This window comes from Phoca vitulina, unplaced genomic scaffold (genome assembly GCF_004348235.1).
Source record: "Phoca vitulina isolate PV1807 unplaced genomic scaffold, GSC_HSeal_1.0 scaffold4, whole genome shotgun sequence".
Taxonomy (NCBI): Eukaryota; Metazoa; Chordata; class Mammalia; order Carnivora; family Phocidae; genus Phoca; species Phoca vitulina.
In genome coordinates, this window is record NW_022589707.1 from 6,872,270 (window position 1) to 6,900,064 (window position 27,795).

The following is a 27,795-nucleotide window of genomic DNA, read 5'->3' on the forward strand; positions in this document are numbered from 1 at the left end:
TTCTTCTAAGAGCTTGGTAGTTTTAGCTGTTAATTTTAGGTGTATGGTTGATCCATTTTGAGTTAATTTTTGAATATAATGTTAGGTAGTAGTCCGACTTTATTCTTCTGCATGTAGATATTCAGTGGTACCAGCACCGTTGTCGAAAATCAGTTAGCCATAAATGTAAGGCTTTGTTTCTGGACTCTCATTTCTATTGTGTTGTTCTATGCATGTATCCTTATTCCAATATACATGTCTTGATTACTGTAGCTTTATTGTAACTTTTGAAATGAAGAAATTAAATCCTCCAACTTTGTTCTTTTTCAAGATTATTTTGGGTGTTCTGAGTACCTTGCACTTACATAAGAATTTTAAGATCAGCTTGCCCATTTCTGCAGAAAAGCCACTGGGATTTTGATAAAGATTGCAGTGAATCTGTAGATCAGTTTGGGGGAATATTGTTATCTTAATGATATTAAGTGTTCTTGTATTCTTTTATTTATTTAATTTTATTATAATAATTATTATTATTTTAGAGAGAGAGCAGGAGCAGGTTTGGGCATGAGGGATAGAGAGAGAGGGAGAGAGAATCTTAAGTAGTCTCCACACTGAGCATGGAGCCCGACACAGGACTCAAGTCTCACAACCCTGAGATCATGACCTGAGCCGAAATCAGGAGTCTGACGCTTAACCCTCTGAGCCACCTAGATGCCCCTATACTCTTTTATTTAATTCAAAAACATCTGACATGATCTCTGCCTTCAACTAGCTTATAATTTAGTAGAGTCATCTTAAAAACTCAGCTAAGTAATATAGTGATAACAGGAATAAACATAACAATTACTAGTACTACTTATTATTACTAATAAGAATATTTATTGGGCTTTTGCTATATGGTAGTCTCTGTAATAACTTATTTGTATTATCTCATTTAATCCTCACAAAATTTTTTCAAAAAAATAGAAATAGTCGTAAAAAGAAGAACGTGATAATACTCTAAAGGAGGTGAAGACAAAGAATACCCCTTGGGTTTTATCAAGCAGAGCTTTGAATTGGACTTTGAAAAATAAGTAGGTTTTTTTTTTTTTTAAGATTTACTGTTTATTTGAGAGAGAGCTTGCAAGAGAGCGAGAGTCGGGGGAGGGGCAGAGGGAGAGAATCGGCAAGTAGACTCCCCTCTGAGCACAGAGCCTGACATGGAGCTCAATCCCAAGAGCCATGAGATCATGACCTGAGCCGAAACCAGGAGTCTTGACACTTAACTGACTGAGCCACCCAGGCGCCTTGAAAAATAAGTAGGATTTTGATGAGAAAGAACAGGGTTTTGGGAAAGCTGCGTCCTGAAAAAGTCTCTAGATCTGCAACATCTTGAAGAACCACAAGAATTTTGTTGATCGCAGTGGTGGTGGCTGAGATGTGCATTTACGTGGGAAGACGTGTTCACATTTGCTGGGTAAGGAAACAGAGGAAAAGGTTGGAAGATATAAGAGAAAATGGGGATTACAGTGTACCAGGGCCTGAGGCCCTAAACACTCAGTGCCAACACTAAATTGAGAACAGAAGAGGGGTGGGGAAAGGTGTGGAGAATTGCTTAGACAAAGAAAAGAAGAGGAAGCTTTTATTTAATGGCTTTGATCTTTAGTGTAAATTTGAAGTTAATGCTTTTTTCTGAGTGAATTAAACATTGAGGGATGAAGGTAAGGAACCAAAGAAGCATGGAAAAGGTTGGAGTAAGTATTGTGAAAAACGTAATATGATGATATTAAAAATAAGTAAAATTTTTCAGGTAGTAGTGTGAAGGACTTATTTCCATGAATTGATGATGGAACTAATTGGCTTTGTCTTACTACTACCTTCTTCAGCAGTGTGTAGTAGTAACCTGAGAGAAAGAATGGAATAATTAAATGGTAGGATTTACTCAATATTTGTATCTGACGAACAAGTTGGTAAAAGAATAAGAATTAGCCAGAGAATCAGAGATGTTACTAGTGGCATTATTGAAATGGTGAGCCACAAAGTAGGGGAATTAAGACAGTGAAGGCCCAAATCTAAGAAACTTGAAGGGATTAATGTTGCTCATGAACGGGTTAATGTAGTGAGATGGAAACTTAAGAAGGTGTGCTCAGGGACAAGGGAAGTTACAATATGAGATCTTGTCATCATTTGGAACTAGTGGATCTGAAAGGTAGAGTGAAGATAAATACCTTTAGAGATAAGAGATCTAGAGAACTTCAAGACAGGAGTGTTAAAAGAGTAATCCACACTGAATGCAGCAAGAATAATGGGAAGAAATGAGCCAAGCCAGGTACAAGTGCCTTGATAGATTTCAGCTGTGAGGATGGAGGGAGGTGGAATAAGTAACTGCTTTGTACTTAAGGAAAGGAAGAGCTGTTGATAAATGCAGTGAAATAGTTTGTAATCCACAATAGAGGGAACAGTATCCTTTCAAAAATTAAGACTAACATTTTGATAAATAACATTCTGAGAGTTTATTTTTTACATGCATTACTTTTCCTAAGGCTAATTTTGTGTAGTAAAGGTACTTGTCCAGATGATAGTAAATACGATTTGATCTATGCAGGAGGTAATTTTTATCTCTTAGACTGCATATATATGTTCTTCCCAGGGTAGGAATTGTGTCCATCTTTATTTTTGTAGCTTGAGGTCCAAACAGTGCAAGGCACGTGTATGTTCACTATATATTAATTGACTTTTGTTTTTTGTTTTTTGTTTTTTGTTTTTTTTGAGAGGGAGAGAGCATGAGTGTGGGGGGAGGGGCAAAGGGAGAGGGAAAGAGAATCCTGAGTGGAAATCCTTGACCTGAGCAGAAATCCAGAGTGGACACTTAACTGACTCAGCTACCCAGGTGCTCCTTAATTGATTGATTTTAAATTAGGCCTAAAAAGTGGATCATATTGAAAGAGATGCCCTTAAGTAATTAGATCTTGGAACTGAAAACTAAATCAAAATACAGCTTAGAAAAATTTGAATTGATTTGGTTATAATGCCCCGAAATGCTGTGAAACATTTCCGGAATCAGGGTAGGGTAGCTAGTAGGCTAAAGGAGAGGGCATTTTGATACTTTAGGCCCTTAACCTCAGTGGCTCAGTTTAGTAGTATTCCTCCTTTTTTCTTCAAAATTACATTTTAAGGTCTAGCATAGCAAGTGCAGTGGTCTTTATTGAAATAAAATTTCTCCTTCATTCCCATCTACCTTTGATAATTCTCCCTTGCTTGTGGAATGAAGTTCAGGCTTCATAGCATGGTATATACACCCTCTACAAGCTGGTCCCTTACCCACTTTTCCAGTCTTATTATTTGCTTCCCTGTATTGCTGTTTTGCATTTAGATACCGCAAGCATATATTGATCCCTTGCTATGTCCCAGATATTAAATAGCATTCAGCTATACTCGTCTGTAGTTTTCCCTCTATGCCTTGAAATTCCCTACCTCTTTTTTTTTTTTTTTTAAAGATTTTATTTGTTTGAAAGCAGAAGGTGGGGGGAGAAGAGCAGAGGGAGAGGAACCAGCAGACTACGCGCTGAGTATGGAGCCCGACACAGGGCTCAATCCCAGGACTCTGAGATCCTGACCTGAGCCGAAATCAAGAGTTGGACACTTAACCGACTGAGCCACCCAGGAGCCCCAGAATTTCCTACCTCTTTATTTTATGGCAGAATTTCTCCTGTACACAGTATTCTCTTCTCCCCACTTAACTCCATCTATCTAAATGCTAACATTTTAAGGCCCTTTCCCTTCTCATTCTCACCTTGTATCAGAAATGTTCTTTGTTTATTTCTCATGTACAGCATTTAAACAAATGAAAATACATCCACCTACTTCTCTGCAGCCCAGTAATAAACTCTTTGAATGATAGGAAATGCCATTTTAAAATCTATGATTCTCCCTTGTAGCCTTTTATAAATGTTTGTAGCTACTGCATCTGTGTATGGTGATGGACAGAAATGGTGTCCTATGGTGTGGTGGAGAGTGATTACCACTGCCTTAAAGAACCATAGACATATATATTCCAATTCACTCCATCTCTTTACTTTCAATATTACTCTGTTGGCAAAATTCTTTTTTTTTTTTTTTTTAAGATTTTATGTATTTATTTCACGGAAGAGAGAGAGACAGCGAGAGAGGGAACACAAGAAGGGGGACTGGGAGAGGGAGAAACAGGCTTCCCACAGAGCAGGGAGCCCAATGTGGGGCTCGATCCCAGGACCCTGGGATCATGACCTGAGCCGAAGGCAGACGCTTAACACCTGAGCCACCCAGGCGCCCCTGTTTTCAAAATTGTTGTTACTTTTAGAATATGATACCTTATGTGGTCATTTGACTTTATAGCTTTAGTCAAATGAAACTTGTAGAAAGAAACCATGATGGATAATGGCCCCAGAATTTCTTGACTGCAGGTTGTAAACCACCTTTTCAGATAAAATTTTATTCTCTAAACAGTATTTGATGGGATCATCAGAGACCCATAGTGAGGAGAATAAAGTATTTTAACTAATAGCTATTTCAGAAAGAAGCTGGCAGTTATACATCTTTTAAGTAATGGTGGGATCTGACACTATACCTGAGTCTTATTTTTTGACAAATCTCTTTTAAGACCTCATCTCCTTTTCAACCTCTCTTTCTGTTCTTTGGAGAGGAGAAAGGTATGATACTTTATATGCCTACAAGTTTTCTGGAAAAAATAAATTTTTAATAGAGATTGTACTTACCCTTGATGTAGTATATAGTATTTTATTTTATGTTAGATATGTGGTTTGGAAGGTAAATTGCAGTATGACCAGAACATTCTAAATACTGTATTTTTAAATTAACATTCATGGCTATTCTAGACATTTATGTTTTTGTCAGTTTCTCAATGCAGTGTAGTATCTTATCACAAAAGATTTATCAATTTAAAAGTATAAGTATTAATTTACAGTACTTTAGCATTTATCTTGTAACTTCTAACTTAAAACCCTATTAGCTAGATTATAAAGACATTATAACCAGACTTAAATTTCTTATTTCCTTTTGTTACTGTCAGGAAAAAGTCCAGCTTCAATGTAAGTCTGCTTTATTTTATAGGCCTATGAAGAATACACCAGCAAGCTAGATGCCCTCCAACAGCGAGAACAACAGTTATTGGAATCCCTGGGGAATGGAACTGATTTTTCTGTTTCTAGCTCTGCATCAACAGACACCGTTACATCTTCTTCCTCTTCCAGCCTTTCAGTGCTACCTTCATCTCTTTCAGTTTTTCAAAATCCCACAGATGTATCACGGAGCAATCCCAAGTCACCACAAAAACCTATCGTTAGAGTCTTCCTGCCCAATAAACAGAGGACAGTGGTGAGTCAACTTTTAATGTCATCGTTGCTTTTTCTTTGTGTTTTTCAGAAATAGTAGTCGTTGAAACTGAAATATGTTACCACTCCATACTCCATGGTCATGCAAATGGAAGCATCCATTTCAAACAGGAGTGAAAAAGACATAATTATTTGGTACCACTGTCTGTGTTTCTTAACTGGAACAAATTGTATTGTGTTTAGTGTCCGATTTAACATTTTAACCTATCTACCAAACTTGAACCACACTCAAGTCTAAGTACGAGTTTAGAATCAAAAAGAATTTCAAGACTTGAGCTTGTTTGTTGTTTAACATGTCAGGTCAGCTTTGTTCTTTGCCCTTGAGAAATCCCTATTTGGACTTATTATCAAACGTTGGATTTTTAGTGTGCTTGATATTTTTTCTCTGTCTACGTAACTTTTGTTGATGGTAAGTATTACCAGTGGAACAGACTACTATGTAAGTAATATTTAAAGCAGGGAAATCTGCACAATTTTATGGGTGGTCTATAATCCTTGAGTGCAACAAGTACTATCATTGGATTTAATAATAATGCACCTGTATACATCACTACTTTTTAAAAATGTATATGGTTATTTTTGAAATTAATAAAAAACCTTTTCATTTACAAATACACGTGAAATCAAAGTAGTTTTAATTTTTTTTCCCTTACACAGCATTAGTAGTAATTCTGGATTTTCATGGAAAAAAGTGCTATAGTGGCCTCCAGAGAGGTCAGTTTGTCACCTTGTGCAACAAAGGGATGCGAGTGTCAGTGTGTGGGGATGCAAGACGAGGCCTTCGGCCAGTGTCACAAAGGGTAGTTGGAACTCAGATCCTCACGTAAAGCTGAGCCTTTGAAGGGTTTTAGCTTCAGCAAAAGGGTAAACTAGAAGAAAATCTACCTACTCAGCATACATAAATAACAATGAAACTTGCTTGTCTTTACCAGCAGTCCAGATAAAGGTTAAAGTTTCCCTTGAATTCTTAATTATAGGCCTGTCCTCACCATGGTGTGGGCTTCATATTTATACTTATGGGCACTGTCCAGGAACTTTAAACCCAACAACTGGTCCTGGAGAGGTAATAGCAGTCAGGCACTAGGCAGAAGCAAATGCAAAGTCTCTTTGGCCTATCTAGAGCTCATGGAACCCACGTAGATAATGCCCACTGATAAGCTCAAAATCCCATGTTATAAAATACACAAGGAAAGAGCTTATCAGTGCATTAGAAGACTTAAGAACAACAGGACTCCTAAGAAGAAACCAAACAGAACTTCTAGGTGGTCCTAAAATTTTAAACTCAGTGGATGACTGTTATCATCTATGAAGTATTCTAGCTAAAGACAATTCTGCTGTTAAGCTTCTGAACCTTCCATTTTACAAGAAACACAGGGGATAAAGGAAAAAGTTAAGTGCCATGACGAGACAAACAAGTTCAGAATTTGGACATTCTGTAAGACAGATGGCCTGGACTCAATGTCACAGAGGACAAAAAAGATTGGAGATTATTCTACACTAAACAAGACTAAAGAGATGTAAACAAATGCAGTGTGTGATCCTAGCTTGGGACTAGGGTGGGGAAGAGCTATAAAAGGCATTTTGTGTTGGGAAATAGTGAATATTGATTAAATATATTATTATGGAATTATTAATTTTCCTAGTCTGATATCAGGAATGTAATTATGTAGGGGAATGTCTTTATTCTTAGGAAATACATTTTTCGGTGTTTAGACATAAATTGTCATGACACCTACAACTTTTTCCATCCTCTTTTTTGAAGTAAAACTTAGACAGAGTAAAGTATACAAATCTCAACTGTACAGCTGAGTGACCTTCTACATATGTAACTGCCACAGAAATCAAGATACTGAACATTTCTAGTGCTTGAGAAAGGTTCTCCCATGCCCACTCCAAAACAGTAATCACCTTCAAGAGTAACCACTATTATGACTCCTTTCTCAATCAATCAATTTGGAACTTCATTTCAAATGGTAAGATGGAAAACAAAATGTTAGAGAAAATAAATATGAAAAAAAATTTAGAATCTAAGTAGAGAGAATTTGGATGTTAATTGTATCATTCCTTCTAATTTTCTGTGAGTGCAATTTTTCTTAATAGAGTTGGAAAAATTCAAACAACTTAGACCAAAGGAAAAATAGAAAGTTCAGGGGCGCCTGGGTGGCTCAGTCGTTAAGCGTCTGCCTTCGGCTCAGGTCATGATCCCGGGGTCCTGGGATCGAGCCCCACATCGGGCTCCCTGCTCCACGGAAAGCCTGCTTCTCCCTCTCCCACTCCCCCTGCTTGTGTTCCCTCTCTCGCTGTGTCTCTCTCTGTCAAATAAATAAATAAAATCTTTAAAAAAAAAAAAAAAGAAAGTTCAAAAGAAATAGTTGCCACTAGGGAAAAAAAACTAACGAATATAAATTGATACTGATTTGAGGAAGTAGCAAGGTAACTTTAAATAAAATCTCAGTATGTCAAATAATTACATCATATTACAGAAGAAGTATCAAAATGCTAAATAAAAATTAGAATATTTTAAAAAACTAAGTGGATGAGGTAAAAAGTAGATTAAAGGGAGAATTAGTAAACTCTAGAAAAGAAGGAAGGAGAGTAAAAAAAAATAAAAAAACTGTAATAGAGAGGATAAGAGATATGAAAGATGGAGTGAACAGTTTCATTATATGCCTCAGAGGAGTTCCAGAAAGTGAGAATAGAAATAAAAGAGTAGAGCAAAATTCAAAGAAATGATGGCTATCATTTGTGAAAGACATAAATCTAAATAGATTTGGGAAACAAAGGCCCTAAATGATGTAAATAATTTTCAGTATAATTATTAGATACAACAAAATGAAAGGATAGTATTTTAAAACCATTCAGGGAAAAAATTATCTTTAAAAAATTCTCAATTAGATTATCAAAAAATTTTCATTGTAGCAGCTGTAGAAGCCAGAAGACAATAGACTAGTATACTCAGAATGCTGAGAAATGCCTGTAAGTTGCTTAGATAAAGTATGAGTTGAAAGTACAATAAAGGCCTTTCCGGATGAGAATTTACCTTTCCCAGGCTCTGCTGGAAGGAACTACCCAAAAATTAATTTAGAAAGAAAGTTGAATACAGAGGAAGGAATGAAAAGTAACATATTCATGAATTAGACTTCACTGAAATTAAAAACTTACGCTCTTCAAAAGACAGTGTTAAGAGAATAAAAAGACAAACCACAGACTAGTCTTTGCAAAACATACACCTGATTAAAGACATGTATCCAGAGCATACAAAGAGCTCTTAGAACTTAATAATAGGAAAGCAAATTACTCAAAAAATAAGCAAAAGATTTGAACAGATACTTCACCAAAGAAGATATGTAGATAGTAGATAAATACACTAGAAGATGCTCAACATCATTAGTCACTGGGGAAATGCAAAATAAAGGCACAAGGATAACACCATATACCTACTAGAATGGCTAAAATGAAAGAGAGGCCGTACCAACTATTTGCGAGAATGTGGAATAACTGGAATTTTCATTCATTGCTGGTGGGACTGTATAATGGTACAGCCACTTTGTAAAACAATTTGGTAGTTTTATTTAATACAGTTCCTTTTTTTTAAATATTTTATTTATTTATTTGACAGAGAAAGAGAGCACATAGAAGCAGGGGGAGTGGGAGAGGGAGAAGCAGGCTCCCCACTGAGCAGGGAGTCCGATGTGGGACTCGATCCCAGGACCCTGGGATCATGACCTGAGCCGAAAGCAGACACTTAACTGACTGAGCCACCCAGGCACCCTGCAGTTCCTTTTAAAATCCCAACAGCGTTTTTTGCAGAAATAGAAAAATCCATCCTGAACTTAATGTGGAGGCTTAAGGAAAAGAGAAAAGTTGGAGGTCTCACACTTCCTGATCTCAAAACTACTACAAACCTACAGAATGGCATAGACATAGAGACATATAGATCAGTGAAATAAAGAGTCCAGAAATAAATTCTTATGTATATGGTCAAGGGATCTTTTGACAAGGGTACCACAGAAAGGACAGTCTCTTCAACAAATGATGCTGGGAAACCTGGATATGCACATGCAAAACAATGAAGTTGGACCCTTACCTTACATTATATGCAAAGCTCTCTCAAAATGGATCAAAGACATAAATGTAAGAGCTGAAACTTTAAAACCCTTAGAATAAAACATAAAGGAAGAGCCTCACAATGCTGGATTTGGCAGTAGTTTCTTAGATATGACACCAAAAACACAGGCAACATACATAAAAATAGAGAAATAGGACTATATGATAATTAGAAACTATGTGAATCAAAGAACACAATCGGGATGCCTGGGTGGCTCAGTCAGTTAAGCGTCTGCCTCTGGCTGAGGTCATGATCCCAGGGTCCTGGAATTGAGTCCTTCATCGGGCTCCTTGCTCACTGGGGAGCCTGCTTCTCCCTCTGCTTGCTCTGCCTGCCACTCCCCCTGCTTGTGGTCTCTCTCTCTCGGACATAAATTAAAAAAAAAAAAAAGAACACAACCATCTGAGTGAAAAGACAACTTATAGAATGGGAGGAAATATTTCCAAGTCATATCTGTGATAAAGGGCTGATATTCAGAACGTATTTTTATTTATTTATTTTTTTTTTAAGATTTTATTTATTTTTTGACAGAGACAGTGAGAGAGGGAACACAAGCAGGGGGACTGGGAGAGGGAGAAGCAGGCTTCCTGCCAAACAGGGAGCCCGATGTGGGACTCGATCCCAGCACCCTGGGATCATGACCTGAGCTGAAAGCAGACGCTTAATGACTGAGCCACCCAGGTGCCCCTAGAAGATATTTTTAAAAACTCATACAACTCAATTAAAAAACAAAACAAAACAAAAAAAACCCTAAACAACCCGATTAAGAAAAGGGGAGAGGACTTGAATAGATATTTCTCCAAAGATACACAGATGGCTAACAAACACATGAAAAGATTCTCAACAGTAATCATTAGAAATATGTAAATCAAAGCCACATGAGCTACCACCTCACACCCATTAGAATAGCTACTATCAAGAAAGAAAGAAAGGGAGAAAGGGAAGAAAAGAAAAAGAAGAAAAGAGGAAAGAATGAATAGCACATTGGCAAGGATGTAGAGAAATTGGAACCCTTGTGCATTGCTAGTGGGAATATAAAATGGTGTGACCTCTATGGAAAATAGTATTATGGTTCCTCAAAAAACTAAGAATAGAATTATCATATTATCCTGCAATTCTGCTTCTGAATATATACCCAAATGAATTGGAAGGGTTTCAAAGAGATTATTTATATACCATATTTATAGCGTCATTATTCATAATAACCAAAAATGTGTGATCAACCCAAGTGTCCATCAACAGATTCACGAATAAACAAAATGTGATATATGCATACAATGAAATATTCAACTCTAAAAAGGAAATTCTGGTACATTGTACAGCATTGATGAATCTTGAGTCAGTCACAAAAAGACAAATACTGTATTATTCCACTTATTTGAGTTAACTAGAGTAGTCAAATTCATAGAAACAGAAAATAGGATAGTGGTTGCAACGTGTGGGGGTGGGGGAGCATGGGGAGTTGTTCTTTAATGGTTATAGAGTTTCAGTTTTTCAAAATGAAAAGAGTCAAGGCCATTGGTTACACAACAATGTGAATGTACTTAACATAGCTAACTGTATACTTAAAAATGGTTAAATGTTAAATTTTATGTTATATGTATTTCACCACAATTAAAAAAAAAAGTTTGGCAATTTTGTAAAAAGTTAAGCATACACCTAGTATATGATCCAGCCATTCTACTTCTAGGTATTTACCCAAGAGAAAATAAAGCATATGTCCATACAAAGATTTGTACAGATTTGTTCTTAGCCCCAAATGTTCATCAACAGATGGTTAAGCGAGTTGTGGTATATCCATAAAATGGAATACCATGTGGTACACAGGAATACACTACTGATAGACACAACATAGATAAATCTCAAAATAATCATGCTAAGTGAAAGTAGCCAGACAAAAATGAATATGTATTTTATACTTTCATAAAATTCTAGAAAATGCAAACTGTTCTATAGTGACAGTGTTAGGTCAGTATTTGCCTGGGCCTGGGCCTGGGGCAGGAGGGAGGAATTACACAGGAGCGCAAAGAAACTTTGAGAGGTGTAATGGGTACATTAGATGATTTCATGGATATATACATAATGTCAAATTGTATCAGACAATATACTTAATATAGTTTATTGTAGGTCAGCTATACCTCAAATACCTTTTTTTAAAAAAGGAATGAAGAAGGGCACCTAGCTGGCTCAGTTGGAAGAACATGTGACTCTTGATCTCAAGGTCATGAGTTCGAGCCCCATGTTGGATGTAGAGATTACGTAAATAAATAAAACTTAAAAAAAAAAAAAATGAAGAGCTGTTAGTAACCAAAAGAAAATTGGTAGGGCTATCTAAGTATTATATGAAATAGACCTTTAAAGAGAGAAAGAAGTGTTAAGGATGAGGAGGGTCATGCTCTGGCAGGAGAAAAAGACTAACCTTTTACCTTATACTTAAATCTTTTTTTCACAGAGCTGTTTCATGCAGAACTGTTTCTTACGTTTAAAATTACTGTTTACAGTGGTTGTATCCAACTTATTTAGCCATTTTTCATGATGGATAGTTAATACTGTAATATACATTTAAATATCTGTGTCCTGAAACACTGTGGGAATATTTTTATGTTAGATACCTAGAAATAATTACTGAATAAGGTATGCATTAGTATACACTCTCAATAGTGTATGAGACTTACTTTTACCATGAGACCTTGGCCAACACTGAATGTTAAAATTTAGAAGATATTATTGATCTAATAAAATTTGAAGTATTTTAAGCCTGAGATACCCACATTCATGTATACTCTTCAATACATAAATCATCCAACAAAAGGTTAACAAAGAAATTAACAAAAGGCTAACAAAGGAAGTATTAGACTAACCCAATTACCCTGAAACACAGCTTGTCCTAAGCCTGGCTTTTGGAATTCATAATTTAAAAGAATTTTTTTATAGACTAAGACTTAATTCACATATTATACAATTGATTCATTCAAAGGGTGCAATCCAGTGATTTTTAGTCTATTCATAGAGTCACACAAATGTCATCTCAATCAATTTAAGAACTTTTTCAGCACTCCAGGGGCGCCTGGGTAGCTCAGTTGTTAAAGCTTCTGCCTTCGGTTCAGGTCATGATTCTGGGGTCCTGGGATCGAGCCCCGCATCAGGCTCCCTGCTCAGTGGGAAGCCTGCTTCTCCCTCTCCCACTCCCCCTGCTTGTGTTCCCTCTCTCTCTGTGTCTCTCTCTGTCAAATAAATAAATAAAATCTTAAAAAAAAATAAAAGAACTTTTTCAGCACTCCAAAAAAGAAATCCTATATGCATTAGAAGTCACTTACCATTTCTCCCCAATCTTCCCAGCCCTAGGCAACAAGTTACTTCCTTTTATCTCTATAGATTTGCCTATTCCAGCATTCCATGTAAATGGAATTGTGGAATGTGTGGTCTTTTGTGACTGGCTTCTTTTACTTAGCATGTTTCCAGTGTTCATCCATGTTACAGTGTGATTCAGTCCTTCATGCCTTTTTATGGTCAAAAGATACCCTATTGTTTGTATATACTCTATTTTATTTATCCATCCTGAGTGGTGTTTCCACTTTTTGGCTATTGTGAATAATGCTGCTATGAACATTCATGTACAAGTTTTTGTGTGGACATATGTTTTCATTTCTGTTTGGTATATGTCTATAGTAATCTTTTGAGGAACAGCCAGAATGTATTCCAAAACAGCTGTAGCGTTTTACTTTCTCAGCAGTACTGTATAAGGGTTTTAGTTTCTCCATCCCCTCACCAGCATGTTTACGGTCTTTTTTATTACAGCCGTTCTAGTGTGTGTGAAGTGGTGTCTCATTGTGGTTTTGATTTGTATTTCCCTGATGGCTAATGATATTAAGCATCTTCTCTTGTGCTTATTGGCTTTCTGTATCTTTTTTGGAGAAAGAAATTTCTTTTATAAATAGTTTTACATGGCATGCAGAGACAAAATAAAATACGATAGGTCTGAAATAAGAATAATTATAAGAGCTGATGAGCAATGCTCTAATAATAGAAATTGGATAAAAAAGAGAAAATAGCCAAGATTATTTCTTCTAGAGATAGCAAAAAGTACACGTTCTAAGACTAATAATTTTAGAAGGAGGAAGAGAAGTGGAGATTATAGGAATAAAACTGAATGCGTTTCAGGTTTGAAAAAAGAGCTATAGAAGACAAGTAAGCCTGAGATTAGAAAGTAAAAGTAAGGTAGACTAAATGAGAGGATTATAATACAGGAATATGATAGTAGCTAGCTATTAGAAGTTTTCTTTTATGACTGTAAACCAGTACTAAACAAAAAACCATGCTTACCATTTTTCTTTCTTTCTTTTTTTTTTAAAGATTTTATTTATTTGACAGAGAGACACAGCGAGAGAGGGAACACAAGCAGGGGGAGTGGGAGAGGGAGAAGCAGGCTTCCTGCTGAACAGGGAGCCCGATGCGGGGCTCGATCCCAGCACTCTGGGATCATGACCTGAGCCGAAGGCAGACGCTTAACGACTGAGCCACCCAGGTGCCCCAAAACCATGCTTATCATTTTTCAAAGCAAGGTATTTAAAAATTGGTAACTTTGGTCACCAATTTAGCATTTAGAAAAGAATGTTCATAAGGTTTTTAAAATATTTTTATTTAGAAAATGTATTTATATGGAAAAGTATAAAGGACAGTATATTAAAATCTGTGTTTAGTCACCTCCAATGAACAAATAGGAGTGTTTGTTATATTTCCTTCATACTGCACACACATACGCAAATGTGGTCCCCTTTACCAGTCCCATTCCCCTCATAAACATCCACGTCCCACTGTGTTTCCCAAGAAGCAGCCATTCGATAAATGTGGGCTACATTAATTCTTATACTTTACTAAATATATATATCTATAAGTATTTTTAAAGTTTATAGTAGTATGATACTAGGGATGCCTGGGTGGCTCAGTTGGTCAAGCATCTGCCTTCAGCTCAGGTCATGATCCCGGAGTCCTGGGATCGAGCCCTGCATTGGGCTCCCTGCTCAGCGGGAAACCTACTTCTCCCTCTCTCATTCCCCCTGCTTGTGTTCTTGCTCTCACTGTGTCTGTCTCTGTCAAATAAATAAATAAAATCTTCAAAAAGAAAAGAAAAAGAAATGGGGCATCCATATTGGTAAGGAAGAAGTTCAACTGTCTATTTGCAGATGACATGATACTATACATAGAAAATCCTAAAGACTCCACCAAAAAAAACCTATCAGAAGTAATAAATGAATTCAGTAAAGTTGCAGGGTACAAAATTAATACCCAGAAGTCACTAGCATTTCCATATGCTGGTAATGAGGTAGCAGAAGGAGAAATTAAAAAAACAATTCCATTTACAGTTACACCAAAAAGAATAAAATACCTAGGGATAAACTTAACCAGAGGTGAAAGACCCATACTTTGAAAACTATAAAACACTGATGAAAGAAATTAAAGATGACACAAACAAATGGAAAGATATTCCATGCTTATAGATTAGAAAGATTAATATTAAGATGTTCATACTACCCAAAGCAATCTACAGATTGAATGCAATCCCTATCAAAATACCAACAACATTTTTCACAGAACTAGAACAAATAATCCTAAAGTTTGTATGAAACCACAGAAGATCCCTAAATAGCTAAAGGAATCTTGAGAAAGAACAACAAAGCTGGAAATACCACAATTCTAGAATTCAAGATATACTACAAAGCTGTAGTAATCATACCAAGTATGTGCTACTGGCACAAAAATAGACACAGATCAATGGAACAGAATAGAGGCCCAGAAATAAACCCATGATTATATGGTCAATTAACCTATGACAAAGGATGCAAGAATAAACAATGGGAAAAGTCAGTCTCTTTAATAAATGGTGTTGGGAAACCTGGACAGCTATATGCAAAAGAATGAAACTGAACTACTTATACCATATACAAAAATAAAGTCAAAATGGATTAAAGACCTAAATGTAAGACCTGAAACCATAAAACTCCTAGAAGAAAACATAGACAGTAATCTGTTTGATATCAGCAACGTTCTTCTAGATGTGTCTCCTTAAGCAAGGGAAATAAAAGCAAAAATAAATTATTGGGACTACACCAAAGTAAAAAGCTCTTGCACAGCGAAGGAAACCATCAACAAAAGAACAAGGTGACCTACTAAATGAGAGAAGATATTTGCAAATGATATATCTGATAAGGGGTTAATATTCAAAATATGTAAAGAACATACAACTCAACACCAAAAATTCCAAATAATCTGATTAAAAAATAGAGGACCTGAACAGATATTTTTCCTAAGAAGACCTATAGATGGCCAACAGACACAGGAAAAGATGCTTACCATCACTTATCATCAGAGAAATGCAAATTAAAACCACAATGAGGGGGTGCCTGGCAGGCTCAGTCAGTAGAGTATGCGACTCTTCATCTTGGGGTTATAAGTTCGAGCCCCATGTTGGGTGTAGAGATTACTTAAAATCTTTAAAAAAAACAAACAAACAAACCAATGAGATAATACCTTAAACCTGTCAGGATCACTAAAATCGAAAAGAAATGTTAGGATGGAGAATGCAGAGAAAAAAAAACTTTCATATGCTGTTGATGAAAATGTAAATTGGCACAGCCACTGAAAAACAGTATGGAGGTTCCTCAGAAAAATAATAAAAATAGAAATACAAACAAAAAACAGAATCAGAGAACAAAGTGATGGCTGCCAGAGGGGACAATAGAGGGATAGGCAAAACGGATGAAGGGAAGTAGGAGATACGGGCTTCCAGTTATGGAATTAATAAGTCATGGGGATGAAAGGCATAGGGAATATAGTCAATGATATTATAATGTTGTGTGGTGACAGATAGTAGCTACACTTGTGAGCATAGCATTATGTATAGAGAAGTTGAATCACTATGTTGTACACCTGAAACTGATATAATGTGTGTCAACTATATTCAAATTAAAAAAAAAAATTTTTTTTTAATTGCTTTTGCTTTAAATGTTGACATTTCTCAGTGATGGGTATATAGGAATCTGTTATATTTTCTGTTCTCTTTTTATATGTTAAAATATTTCATAATTTTAATAAAAAGCAAAGTCAGTTTTGCTTTAAGTTGATGAGTAATAGATACTTGAGTCATAATTTTCCTTTAATAGCAACTTAGCTTTACAAATGATGTTGTATCTGACATACTAATCCATATGACATTTTAAAGGTATTATAAAGGTAAAGTATTGAGCTTTTTAAAATGATGTAGAAAAAATACATAATTTATTCCCTTTACCTCATATCATATATCTGTGATATCATAGGTACCTGCAAGATGTGGAGTTACAGTCCGAGACAGTCTAAAGAAAGCTCTGATGATGAGAGGTCTAATCCCAGAGTGCTGTGCTGTTTACAGAATTCAGGATGGGTATGGTTTGTATGTGATGTGAAATTTTGTTTAAAAAGGAAAAAAATCCCTCAGACATAAAACTTTTGGGTTTTCTGTAGCAGCTTTACCCAAACCCAGGGTGTTGAAATTTAACTTTAGAAAAAAATATTAAGTTAGCCTAAAGAAAACTTGCAGGCCTTTTGAGGAGTTAACATTAGATACTTTGTGTGATGATAGTGTTTGTTACTCTGATCAAATGATTTTATTTGGAGTTTGAGATTCTTATAATTTTTGTGAACCATTTAAAATGTGGCTTATTTGAATAACGGACTCTTCCCTATTCCCCTATTTTTAATATAAACTCATAGTTTCACAAAAGGCTTATCAAAATTAACATTTTATATTAAACTATTTTTCTTTCAGAAAAGTATCTAAAATTGTGCCAAGAACCCCCCAAATTTTGAATCCTGTTTTTAAAAAAAATACCCTTTCTGGGGCATGTTGTCCCTTGAGTGCTTTTTTTTTTTTTTTGAATGGATAGATAAATCCGTACCTGGTTGGTTTTTTTTTTTGTTTGTTTGTTTTGAGGGGGGGACCCTAGGAACAATCAATTTTCTGCTGTTGTAGGTCTTTTCTGGAGCTGGCTTGAAGAAAAGAGTACATCTCTTTACCCTGCTGTTTGTCCAAGAGTGATACATTTATTTGGGGTAAACTTAAAAATTAATTTATTGCCATTTAAATTTCTAACGATGGAAAACCAGGGAGCCAAACCTCCCTCACCATTACTAGCCCCTCAATAACCAATTTTCATATCTTCAGCATGAGGTATAAAGATTTTTAGGTATGATAACCAAGAAAGGCTGTGTCTACACTTTCAGAGAGAAGAAACCGATTGGCTGGGACACTGATATTTCCTGGCTCACCGGAGAGGAACTGCATGTAGAAGTGTTGGAAAATGTTCCGCTTACCACACACAACTTTGTATGTACTTTTACATTTTTTCCAAATGTCAAAAGCATTCAGGTTCTTGCACATGAATTTTTATTTAGGGAATATGAAATATAGATGCATAATTTTGGGATTGATATTTTACCTACGTTGAAAATCAGTTCTGTTCTTTAAAAAATTTGTATTTAAACTAAAGAGTTTTATTTTCTTTTTAATTTGAAAAAGCAATAAATGTCTTTCATTAAAAGGAACTGAAAAGAAAATCTGAATGGTACAAAAGTATATCATGTGAGAAAAGGAAAATACCTAGTAGGGTAAACACTTACTAATTATTGTATGGTCTTCCAAACTCTTTCTGCTTATACAACCGTGTGCTTATTATACCTTGGGAGCCCAAAGTTCTCTCCATTCTTTTTTTTCTCCCTTCCCTTCCATTAATTTCCATTTCTTTCCTAAAACTAAAAATGGAGTCCTGTTCTGTGTGATAGTCTTCATCTTTAAAAAAAAAAAAAAAATTAAACAGTGCATCATGGATGTCTTTCCACGTCAGTACACCTAGTGTTATGTTTATAGTGATTGCATAATAGTCTATAAGAATATAAATTCAGTATATTTATACTTAACCATCCTCTATTAATAGACATTTAAGTTTTTTTTAATCTGTTTTGTACAGGGCTAAACAATCTTTTTGCATACATCTTGATATACTTGCGTTAATGTTTCTGAAGGATGAGTTAGTGGAAGTGGAATAGCTCTCCTTGAGGACCTCTCCCTTCATCTGGTTTTTGCATTTGCTGGAACCTAGCCTAAGCTAAGTGTCACCAGCATGATACCTGGAACGTGGGGCATCTCCACCTTAGAGATGAGGATATAGTGCCCAGAGCTTGAGAACCTACCCTCTAAAAGGGTAAGGCAGAAGCCAGGAGTAGAATGATCTATAAGGCAGGAATGCATTTCTCACTTTCTATTATATATGGAATTTTGACCATAGTTTATATTTTCTAGATGGATAGTTAGTTATTGCTACCCTTTCGGCATCAAGTGCTTTCCCATGTGCTTTGATGATTAGTACAGCTGGACTCCTAAAGCAGACGAATAATGAGCTGATTTCCTTGGGGATTTGTGCTTTCAGGGCTCCATTAGTGGTGAATAATGGTGAATAATTTGTGCTTCAATAAGGCATCTTTTCAATGAGTGTTGTCAATCAGATTTACTATGTAGCAAATAGTTTTGTAATGAAGACCTAGCAAGTTCATTACTATTGATTTTTTTTAATTTATAGAATTTCAAGTGGAAAAATCTGAAGATAATTTTAAGTTTTTAGGAATCCAAAAACAGTAGAGGTTACATTTCATGAAGATTACTACTCTTTTTCCTAATTATTTTTCTTGGCTAGAAAGTAGTTAGGAGGTAAGAAGACCTAAGTTGTTAACCATAAAATGGTGTTAAAGTGGTGCCTCAGGAAGATCGTTGTCACAAGAGGATAATGGAAACAAGCTGCAGCCTAGTTCCAGAGTATGGAAATCCTCACAACACAATTGGAGACCTGCCAGTAAATATCTATTAAGAACTTCCCATTTGCCAACACTGTGTCTGATCTGGGACTATAACAATGAATAAGAAAAAACAATATCCCTGCCTTAGAGTAGAGAGACAGATGTTTTGATAAGAGAATTTCATAAGCGCTCTTAATTACTGTGTATGTATAAAGTACAGTAGATGCACAGAGTAGAGACTCCTAACCTAGCCTTTGAGGAGTCAGGAAGGTTTCCCAAAGGAAGAACTCTCTAAGCTAAGGCCTGATGGATGAGGGAATAGCAGATGGAGTGAAGGGAAGAGTACTCTCAACAGAGGAAACAGGGAGAGAGCATGGAATTTTTCAGTTTTGAAAGTTCAGGGGGAATGGTATAAAGTTGGAGAGTGTAGCAAGAGTTATGGGTAGAGTACGAAGAATCCTGCTCCTAGGAGTCCTTGTAAGGCATGTTAAAGATTTACACTTCTCTTTAAAATAATTGGAAATTGATTGTGAGCAGGGGAGACATGATTGGATTTGTGTTTCAGAACAATTGCTCTGAGTGCCATGTAGAGGCAAGAGTAAAAGCACGCGTTCTACTTGAGAAAGGGAGAGAATTTCTCTCTGCTTCTCTGTGCTCGGTTTTGCTGGCAACTCAAGCAATGCTGCTTATGCCTCCCAGTTTCTTAGTCCGTTATAAAAGCAGTTCTTTGGTATTTGCCTACATTCCAGGAGTCCCGGGGAACTGGCAGGGTGGAGGAGGCAGGAGAGTTAGAAAAACAAGAAAATGTACCTTCCTGTACTCACTTTTATTGACAAAGATATACTCCCAGATCCAATTATATGTCACCATTTATACTCAAATGCATTCCCACATTTGCTTCTGATTTCCATTCCTCTGTGCTTTCCTCTGTCCTCTCCTACTGCCATGTTTGGTTTTCTCCTTTACATACACAAACAGCCTGGTACACATAGTTTTCAAATAGAAGTCAGTAGCAGGAAGAAAGAGTGCAAGCGAGTAGATTAATGAAAAGAGAAATTAGAACTTCGTGAAATTCAACGGATTATTAGGTGAGTGAGAAATGGAGAGGATAGGAGAGGATCAGATGACTATAAAATGCTGATTCCTGTGAACATGTTTTGTATATTTCTGTGCTCTATTTTCTGAAATCCTGCAAGAAATATGAAAAACGCTTGCTTTGGCACATAAATGTTAAATGTTTTCGCCACATAAATGTTAAAGGTTTTCTAATTTCTTGTATATCCAGAGACAAACGGAAAAGTAACAAAGCTAAAAACGAGCAGTTGCCTTTTATATCCCCTAGAAAGTGATACATAAGACAAAAAGGTGAAGAAAACAAGAGCCACTCTTAAATTAAATTACCCGAATGTTCTCAAAAAGCCTAGAATGGCTGATGTGCTAAGATATCATTTTCTTGATGAGACATTATTTTTAAATAACTGTATCCTGTTAAATGCATGTTTATTGGAAAAAGTTTGGTAAACTGTGGGTATTGAAATCAATTTAATGGATCATGAAAGACATTTCCATATAGTAGAAAGTCCTGATGTACATTATATATAGTCAGGGTAAATACTATTATCTGAATATAGGTATGTCCTGGGTCATAATGTAAAATGTAGTTCTTACTGTTGTTAGTGATGAAAACTATCTGAGAAACAGGTGAATTGAGAATACACACAGCAAAGACAAAGGACGAAATAGAGTCAGCCATGCTCTCACCACTCTGAAATAGCCACTGTTAACATTTTGGTATTTCTCTTATGTTTTCTGCTCATTCTGTACCCAAAACAGATACTCTAAAAATAATTTCTGGCTTCAGTAGTTATCAAGGTAGAGCCTCCCTAATGTAATTCTTTTTATGTGACCTCTGTGTAGATCATTTGTCTTCTCACATGGAGTCCTTCCATGTTGCCTTTTAAGTTTCCTGGAGAGGAATGTTCACAAATTTAGGTGTTCTAATCCTCTAACAAACTGATAATTGGTTAGAAGTGGTTCTTACTGTCTTTTAGGTAATTTTCCTGTTCCTTAGCCTAGTTAGTTTCTGTTTTAAAGCTCTTTGGGTGATTATCTCCCCATTACTAAATAGTAACTTTAAGCCATAGTTCCTTGCTTTATCAACTTCGGCCACTATTTACTGATTCCAAAGGGAATTAGCTCATTTGTAGCATTACAACCTTTCTTCCTTCTTCCCCTCCTTCAGTGTGATTTTTTTGGATTTTTTGTTGGTTGGTTTGTTTTGGGGGCAGGTTCCTCTATTGGATACCTTTGTAACTTTAAGTAATATAAATATACCATTGTTTCTTGTTCTGTCAACACCAGTAAGCATCTCTTAACTCCTTTCTTTGTACAGTTACTAAAGTGTGCCCTTACCCTTCCTTTCACCCTTGTTCCCTCCTTCTACTTATCATCTCTATTTTTACTTTCATGGAGTCAAGCTTGAAAATAGTTTCCAGTCTTTTACTCACTTTCCATCTTCTTGACTTCTGAGTTTTTTTTATTGTATATTGGGTGGGAGATAAATACATATAGTCCATCTATTGTCTTGAACCCCCGGGTTTCCATTTTAGTATCTTCGTGTGTAAGACGGTTCTCAGGATATGAACATATTAAAGATTTGTTATTATAAGCAAGAGAGTAAATAAGTTGATATCTAAGAAGATTCTTGCAAGTTTTTGAAATTCTCTATGATGTTTTTTACTTTGCAGGTACGGAAAACCTTTTTCACCTTAGCATTTTGTGACTTTTGTCGAAAGCTGCTTTTCCAGGGTTTTCGCTGTCAAACATGTGGTTATAAATTTCACCAGCGTTGTAGTACAGAGGTTCCACTGATGTGTGTTAATTATGACCAACTTGAGTAAGTAATCAAAAAAATCTCTTTTCTATCTACATTTTATTTTTCCTAGTGTGAAACTAGTGTATCTTAGAGTCTGGGAATTTTCTGTCCAGTAGAGTTACAGGAAATTAGAAAAGGCTGGCTAGAGAATACTGTGTAGTATAGGCAGTACTGCTCTCCCAAATGGTCATTCTGACTCAGCTGTACATGTCATCTATGTCTTATATCCTCTCTTAGTTAGTAAAAGATCCCTTGCCCATAGACATCATTTTTAGATGGTTTTTGGGAGGAGAGTGGGTGTGATTTCAATTAAGTTAACCATTATATTTGTGGATCACAGATCAGGGGTTCTGGTTCTGTCACTATTTTGTAAATTATATATATTCTCTCTCTCTTTCTCTCTCTGTCTCTTTCTCTCTCCTTCAACCTCCCCTGCCCAGTTTATTTAAAAGTAAGATATAAAATCTTTATACCCGGTGTTTCTCTTTCTAAAATTTCTATTTGCTTTATGCCAGAGTTTCTGTAATAGATTAGACTGAGTCTATTGTAGTCTCTCTTGTTGCTGCTGCTCCTGCTGTCAAGGTCTTTTTACTTTTCTCAATCACTTGAGCAAAGAGAATCCAACTCTATAAAGTGTATTATAATGATGGAATCTAACTGAGACAGTAGATACATTTTCTTCTAATTCCTTAACCATAAAGCATGATTTTTCCCCTCTAATATGTAGAAATTTGCTGTATAGAGCAATTAGTTTTAGATTATAAGCTTGCCTTTCAAAGTACAATGTAATTTTTTTAAAATAAGCTTTTAGGCAAAAATACAACTAATTGAATTTAACAATCATTTCTGAAAGTGGAATTTGATCTCGTATTTCTGTTAACTCTGTAATGTATTCTGGTGTATGAAGCTTCTGGGTTTTGCACAAGTTAGGTTTGCTTTGTTTTGTTTTTGTTTTTGCCTCACAGTTTGCTGTTTGTCTCCAAGTTCTTTGAACACCACCCAATACCACAGGAGGAGGCCTCCATAGCAGAGACTGCCCTTACGTCTGGATCATCCCCTTCCGCTCCCCCCTCCGATTCTGCTGGGTATGATTTGACTCCTGCTGTTCAATGGCAGTGCTATTTGAGCTGGTTTCTTTTGGATCTTTTGGTTAATTATAAACCTTTCCAACTACTTGGATTGTTAAATTAAGGATTTTTCTTCAGGTAACTTATTTTATCACATAAGGCAAATTCATACATGCATTTGGTAAGATACGTGGGATTAAAACTGACATAGACTGTTTCAGGACCAGTCTTGAAAAAAATCAAGTAACGGATCATTTAGAGTCCCTGCCTTGTGCTCATCACTTTATTAGGTAATATTCAAATATAGAAGTGTATGATTTCCATTTAGAAAAGTAGCATTGACCAATGAGACAATGGCAAACAATTTAAAAATAGTATATAATTATAGTCTTCGGTTTCTCAGATGATATGATATTTTAAGCCTTTTTTTTTTTTATTGAGACAGTTTTCTTTTTTTTTTTTTAATTTTTTTATTGTTATGTTAATCCCCATACATTACATCATTAGTTTTAGATATAGTGTTCCATGATTCATTGTTTGTGCATAACACCCAGTGCTCCATGCAGAACGTGCCCTCCTCAATACCCATCACCAGGCTAACCCATCCTCCCAACCCCCTCCCCTCTAGAACCCTCAGTTTGTTTTTCAGAGTCCATTGGCTCTCATGGTTCTTCTCCCCCTCCGATTCCCCCCCTTCATTCTTCCCCTCCTGCTACATTCTTCTTCTTCTTTTTTTCTTTCTTAACATATATTGCATTATTTGTTTCAGAGGATATTTTAAACGATGCAAGGACATAAATATGATCATATTTACCATAGACAGGAGAATAGTGATAGTAGTCAAAAACATTTAATGAAGAAATGATATTTAAACTGGACCTTCAAGAATTCTAGAATCTGAATGAATCCAGGGAATAAAAAGCATGGTGTGGTGGGTTGGTAGGGGAGAAATAGCATAAACAAAGGGAATGGGGTGGTAGATTTGAGAGAGAGTGAACACAGGCTAATCTAAATTGAGAAGTATCACATATAAGACCAGATTATAAAGAGTGTTGGAATTCAAGCTGGAATTTAGACTTAACGGAAGAGGGGAAAAAAGTAAAGGTTTTTCAACAGAGGACTAACCTGGTGAAAATTTAAAGAAAGAAGCACTTAGCAGTGATACACAGATAGATCAACGGACAAATGTTGTGATTGAAGAAGGCCAACTCAGATGCTGTTCATAATGAAGACAGAGGCAATAAAGACTTGAACTGGGGTGGTAGCATTGTGGAGAAGGGATGGATATGTATAAAGTGTAAAGAAAAATATTAATAGTATTATTAGTTGTCGAGGATAAAGGTGAAACTGACTTTAAAGATAATATAAATGCATCATATACTCAAGCTTCATAGTGGGGGAAAAAATGATGAGTAATAGATATTAGTGTTTTGGAGAATTTCTTACACAGGTCTGTGTACTCTTTCCCTTTTGGATTTGAGGCAGAATAAATTATGCCAAACCTAATAAATTAAAGCCAACCTTTCTAAAGGTCTCATAGGCTAGAAAATTTAGCAAAAGACTTATATTAAGGACTGGATGTTTTTATCTACTTTGGAACACTAGAAAATGCAACCATTAATTTTTTTTTTTTTTTGCCAGGTTGTAACAGTTACCTGCTCTGGTGGAGTCCTGTTATTCCTGTTATCTCTATTGTTAGTTTTATGTACCTGGGTCTTTCTTAGAGCAAAGTGTTGTTATTGTTTGTTTTGATTTTTAATTAATCTTTTGGTTATGGCATTTACTCCTGGCAGGTTCTGTAGACCATCATGCCTTTCTAATGGCAGGTTCCAGTTCTCTGAGCAGAGTTACAGAACACCACAATGAAATTAGCATGGTCTTTCTGAAGGTTCATAATGGCAGTTACCTTCCACTGAAAGGGTGCTGTCTTAAAACTGAGAAACAACCACAAAACTGAGAAACCATTTGCCTATGCCATGAGTATTTTATTTATAACTAAACTGAAGTACATTCTGGTCTTGAGCAAATGATAAGAAAGGTGTTCAAACTTTTGCTTTCCTGATGCTTTTAGGTCACAAGCGTCTATATATGCCTGTGAAAACATAGAAGCCAGTCCTGTTCTGAACTGCTCTTCCTTTGCATTTTGTTAACAGTTCTTATATTAGCACTGTAGTGCTCATGAAACGCTTATAATAATGGATGTAACCAAGACATACTGGAGAAGTGATAACATTGGCCAGTCTGTACTTCCTTTTCTGCTTTTTAAAAATGCTATGGGATGTATGAATGTCTGAAAAGTCAGCATTTTAAAATTTGCATATTGCTGAACAGGAGTAGTCACTTTGCTTCAGAACTTTTAATATTCTTAAAAAACTTTTAATGTTCTAGATTGAAAATGAGATCTAAACTAATGTAATTTGCTGAAGGGTGTTAGAGGTGAAATTCTTTTTCTTTTTAATCTAATACTGCTTTAAAGAGGTTTGCAGCAAGATAGATAGAGATATCAGGAGAAGCCAGTTTGCTGACTCCCAACATACTTCACAGGGTATAAATCACCTTGGTCCAGGTAAAAACATCCATAGAAACTGAATTTTATTAGTCCCCAGAAATGATGAGAGTTATTAGAGATATACTGGTGTACAGTGACCAGAATTAGAAAAGACTGAATCAGAATTCCAGGTGAATTCACTTCCCTGAGAAATATAGCTATTGTATAGACCAAAGTTCTTGTGTTGGATGGACCAGTACTCAGTCCACTTTTAGAAGATATTTATGAGAAAAAAAAAAAAAATCTTAGAAGATATTTATGAGAAACCAAATTATAATCCAAAGATTGCTTTTGTTAAACATGGGATTAGGACATGACTGAGAAGTTTAATGATACCAGGACATAATTACTTGAAGTTTTCTCCAAAGTTATAAACTTGCTGTCAAGGCTAGGTAAATTGACTTTATGGACCAACGTATGCCTTCTGCTGGGTGGTGTTAGATACCAACTGCCAAATACAGTCTTTCTGATTTTGTGTAATACACAGGATATCTTCACTTTCTTATATATCCATTCTTTAGGTAATAAAGTCTATCATATTAAATCCAGGTTTTTGTTTTTCCTACTTCTGGACCAATGCCCCTTGAATACATGTTCTGCCTTGTTATAAACTACACATTGCAGTCATGGTGTTAATTCAGTAACTTTCAGAAATGACTTGCTGTCACTTATGCCTACATCAGACCAATTATATTGATTAGACTCCCTACACAACTGTAGTTAATTCAGGCTCTTTCCACTTTTAAGTCCTAACTTAAATTATGCTATTGACTTGAGACTTTAAATCAGCCTATGGTTTTTTAAAAGTAGGTGCATTTTCCAAAACTTTTTTAAAAAACCAGTTTTGTCATTTTTACATTCTTTTACCTGTTCCCAAAATCCCTTAGCAAAAGGCATATATTGGCTGCCAAAGGCAAAAGTAAAGATAGCTCTGTCACAAACTAAAAATTTCTCAATAATTAATAGAATAAAAAGGACAAGTGGAGCATGGTAATTTTTCTAAAGGCCGGATCCATCAGTTTTATCCTGTAATTCTCCTTGGGTGATACTTATTTTTTAAAGTACATAATATTTTATTATTTTTATTTCAGTTCTAAGTGGACTCCATTAATATGAACAGATAAGCTCAAAATGTCTTTCCCTACCCTTAAGAGCATGCTTCAGAGGGTCAAACTATAAACTGGTGTGGTTCAGATTTTGTTAACATGCTTTATTCAGAACCTTTAAAAAAAAAACAAAAACAAACTTTTTGTCACTATTTGGCTTCTTTGGCCCTTCAAACCCCTGTCTACTCCTTTTGTACTATATTTTCTTCCCATTCCTTTCTAAACCCTGTCCCCTCACAAAATGTCTTTGTATTCCTCCACATTGTCTTTCTGGCTATGTCTTAATAACTACTAAATAATGCAGATGATTACAGAGTTTGCATAAAATGGGGTGGAATGATAACCAGTCTCTGTAGAGAGGCTGTTAGCACTGTGTCATTCTTTGGTCTTGGTGGAGCTCACTGAGACAACCATACCTCCTCTATCATATGATACTCCCTTCCCAGTTCCCTTGGATATCCTTTCTGAGGGACCTAAACTCCTCACTGATGTTTACAATCTATTCGCAAAACTTTAGTGTGCTCTGTGAGTGCCAGGTTCATTTCAGGGCAGTGAGAGATCTACAGTACGAAAATAGATCATTCTGTCACCTATTTTGATGATCTCATAAAAAAGCAATTTTTAAAAAGATTTGCTTTAATGCTTAACATATGATTCCCTTTTGTTGCTCAATTATTGGACATGATAAAAAATTTAAAATATGAGAGAACACTATAAGGGGTCATCTTTTGGATTTGCAAATGGTCTTTTGCTATTATTCAAGATTTTAATTCAATGCTATGTAAAGCAACAGATACATCTTTCAGGCCCTGAAATCCACAGGTGTATTTTCCAAAATATTCATAATTTCCTAATACTTTCCATAAAAATCTCATTTTAGTAACTTTGGCTATCAAGAAATGACAAAGGTAGAAAAAA

At 35.8% G+C, this 27,795-nt stretch overlaps 1 protein-coding gene across 3 annotated transcripts in view; it reads left to right on the forward strand.

The window, feature by feature from the left end:
- The window catches only part of BRAF (B-Raf proto-oncogene, serine/threonine kinase), a 166,284-nt gene that overhangs the window by 86,409 nt on the left and 52,080 nt on the right, over positions 1-27,795 (forward strand). For all 3 annotated transcript variants that reach the window (XM_032401448.1, XM_032401450.1, XM_032401449.1), the window contains exons 3-7: positions 5,068-5,331; positions 16,773-16,876; positions 17,716-17,818; positions 22,029-22,177; positions 23,122-23,241. In XM_032401448.1, coding sequence (XP_032257339.1) covers positions 5,068-5,331; positions 16,773-16,876; positions 17,716-17,818; positions 22,029-22,177; positions 23,122-23,241 — 740 coding nt within the window. The remainder of the gene's footprint in view (positions 1-5,067; positions 5,332-16,772; positions 16,877-17,715; positions 17,819-22,028; positions 22,178-23,121; positions 23,242-27,795) is intronic.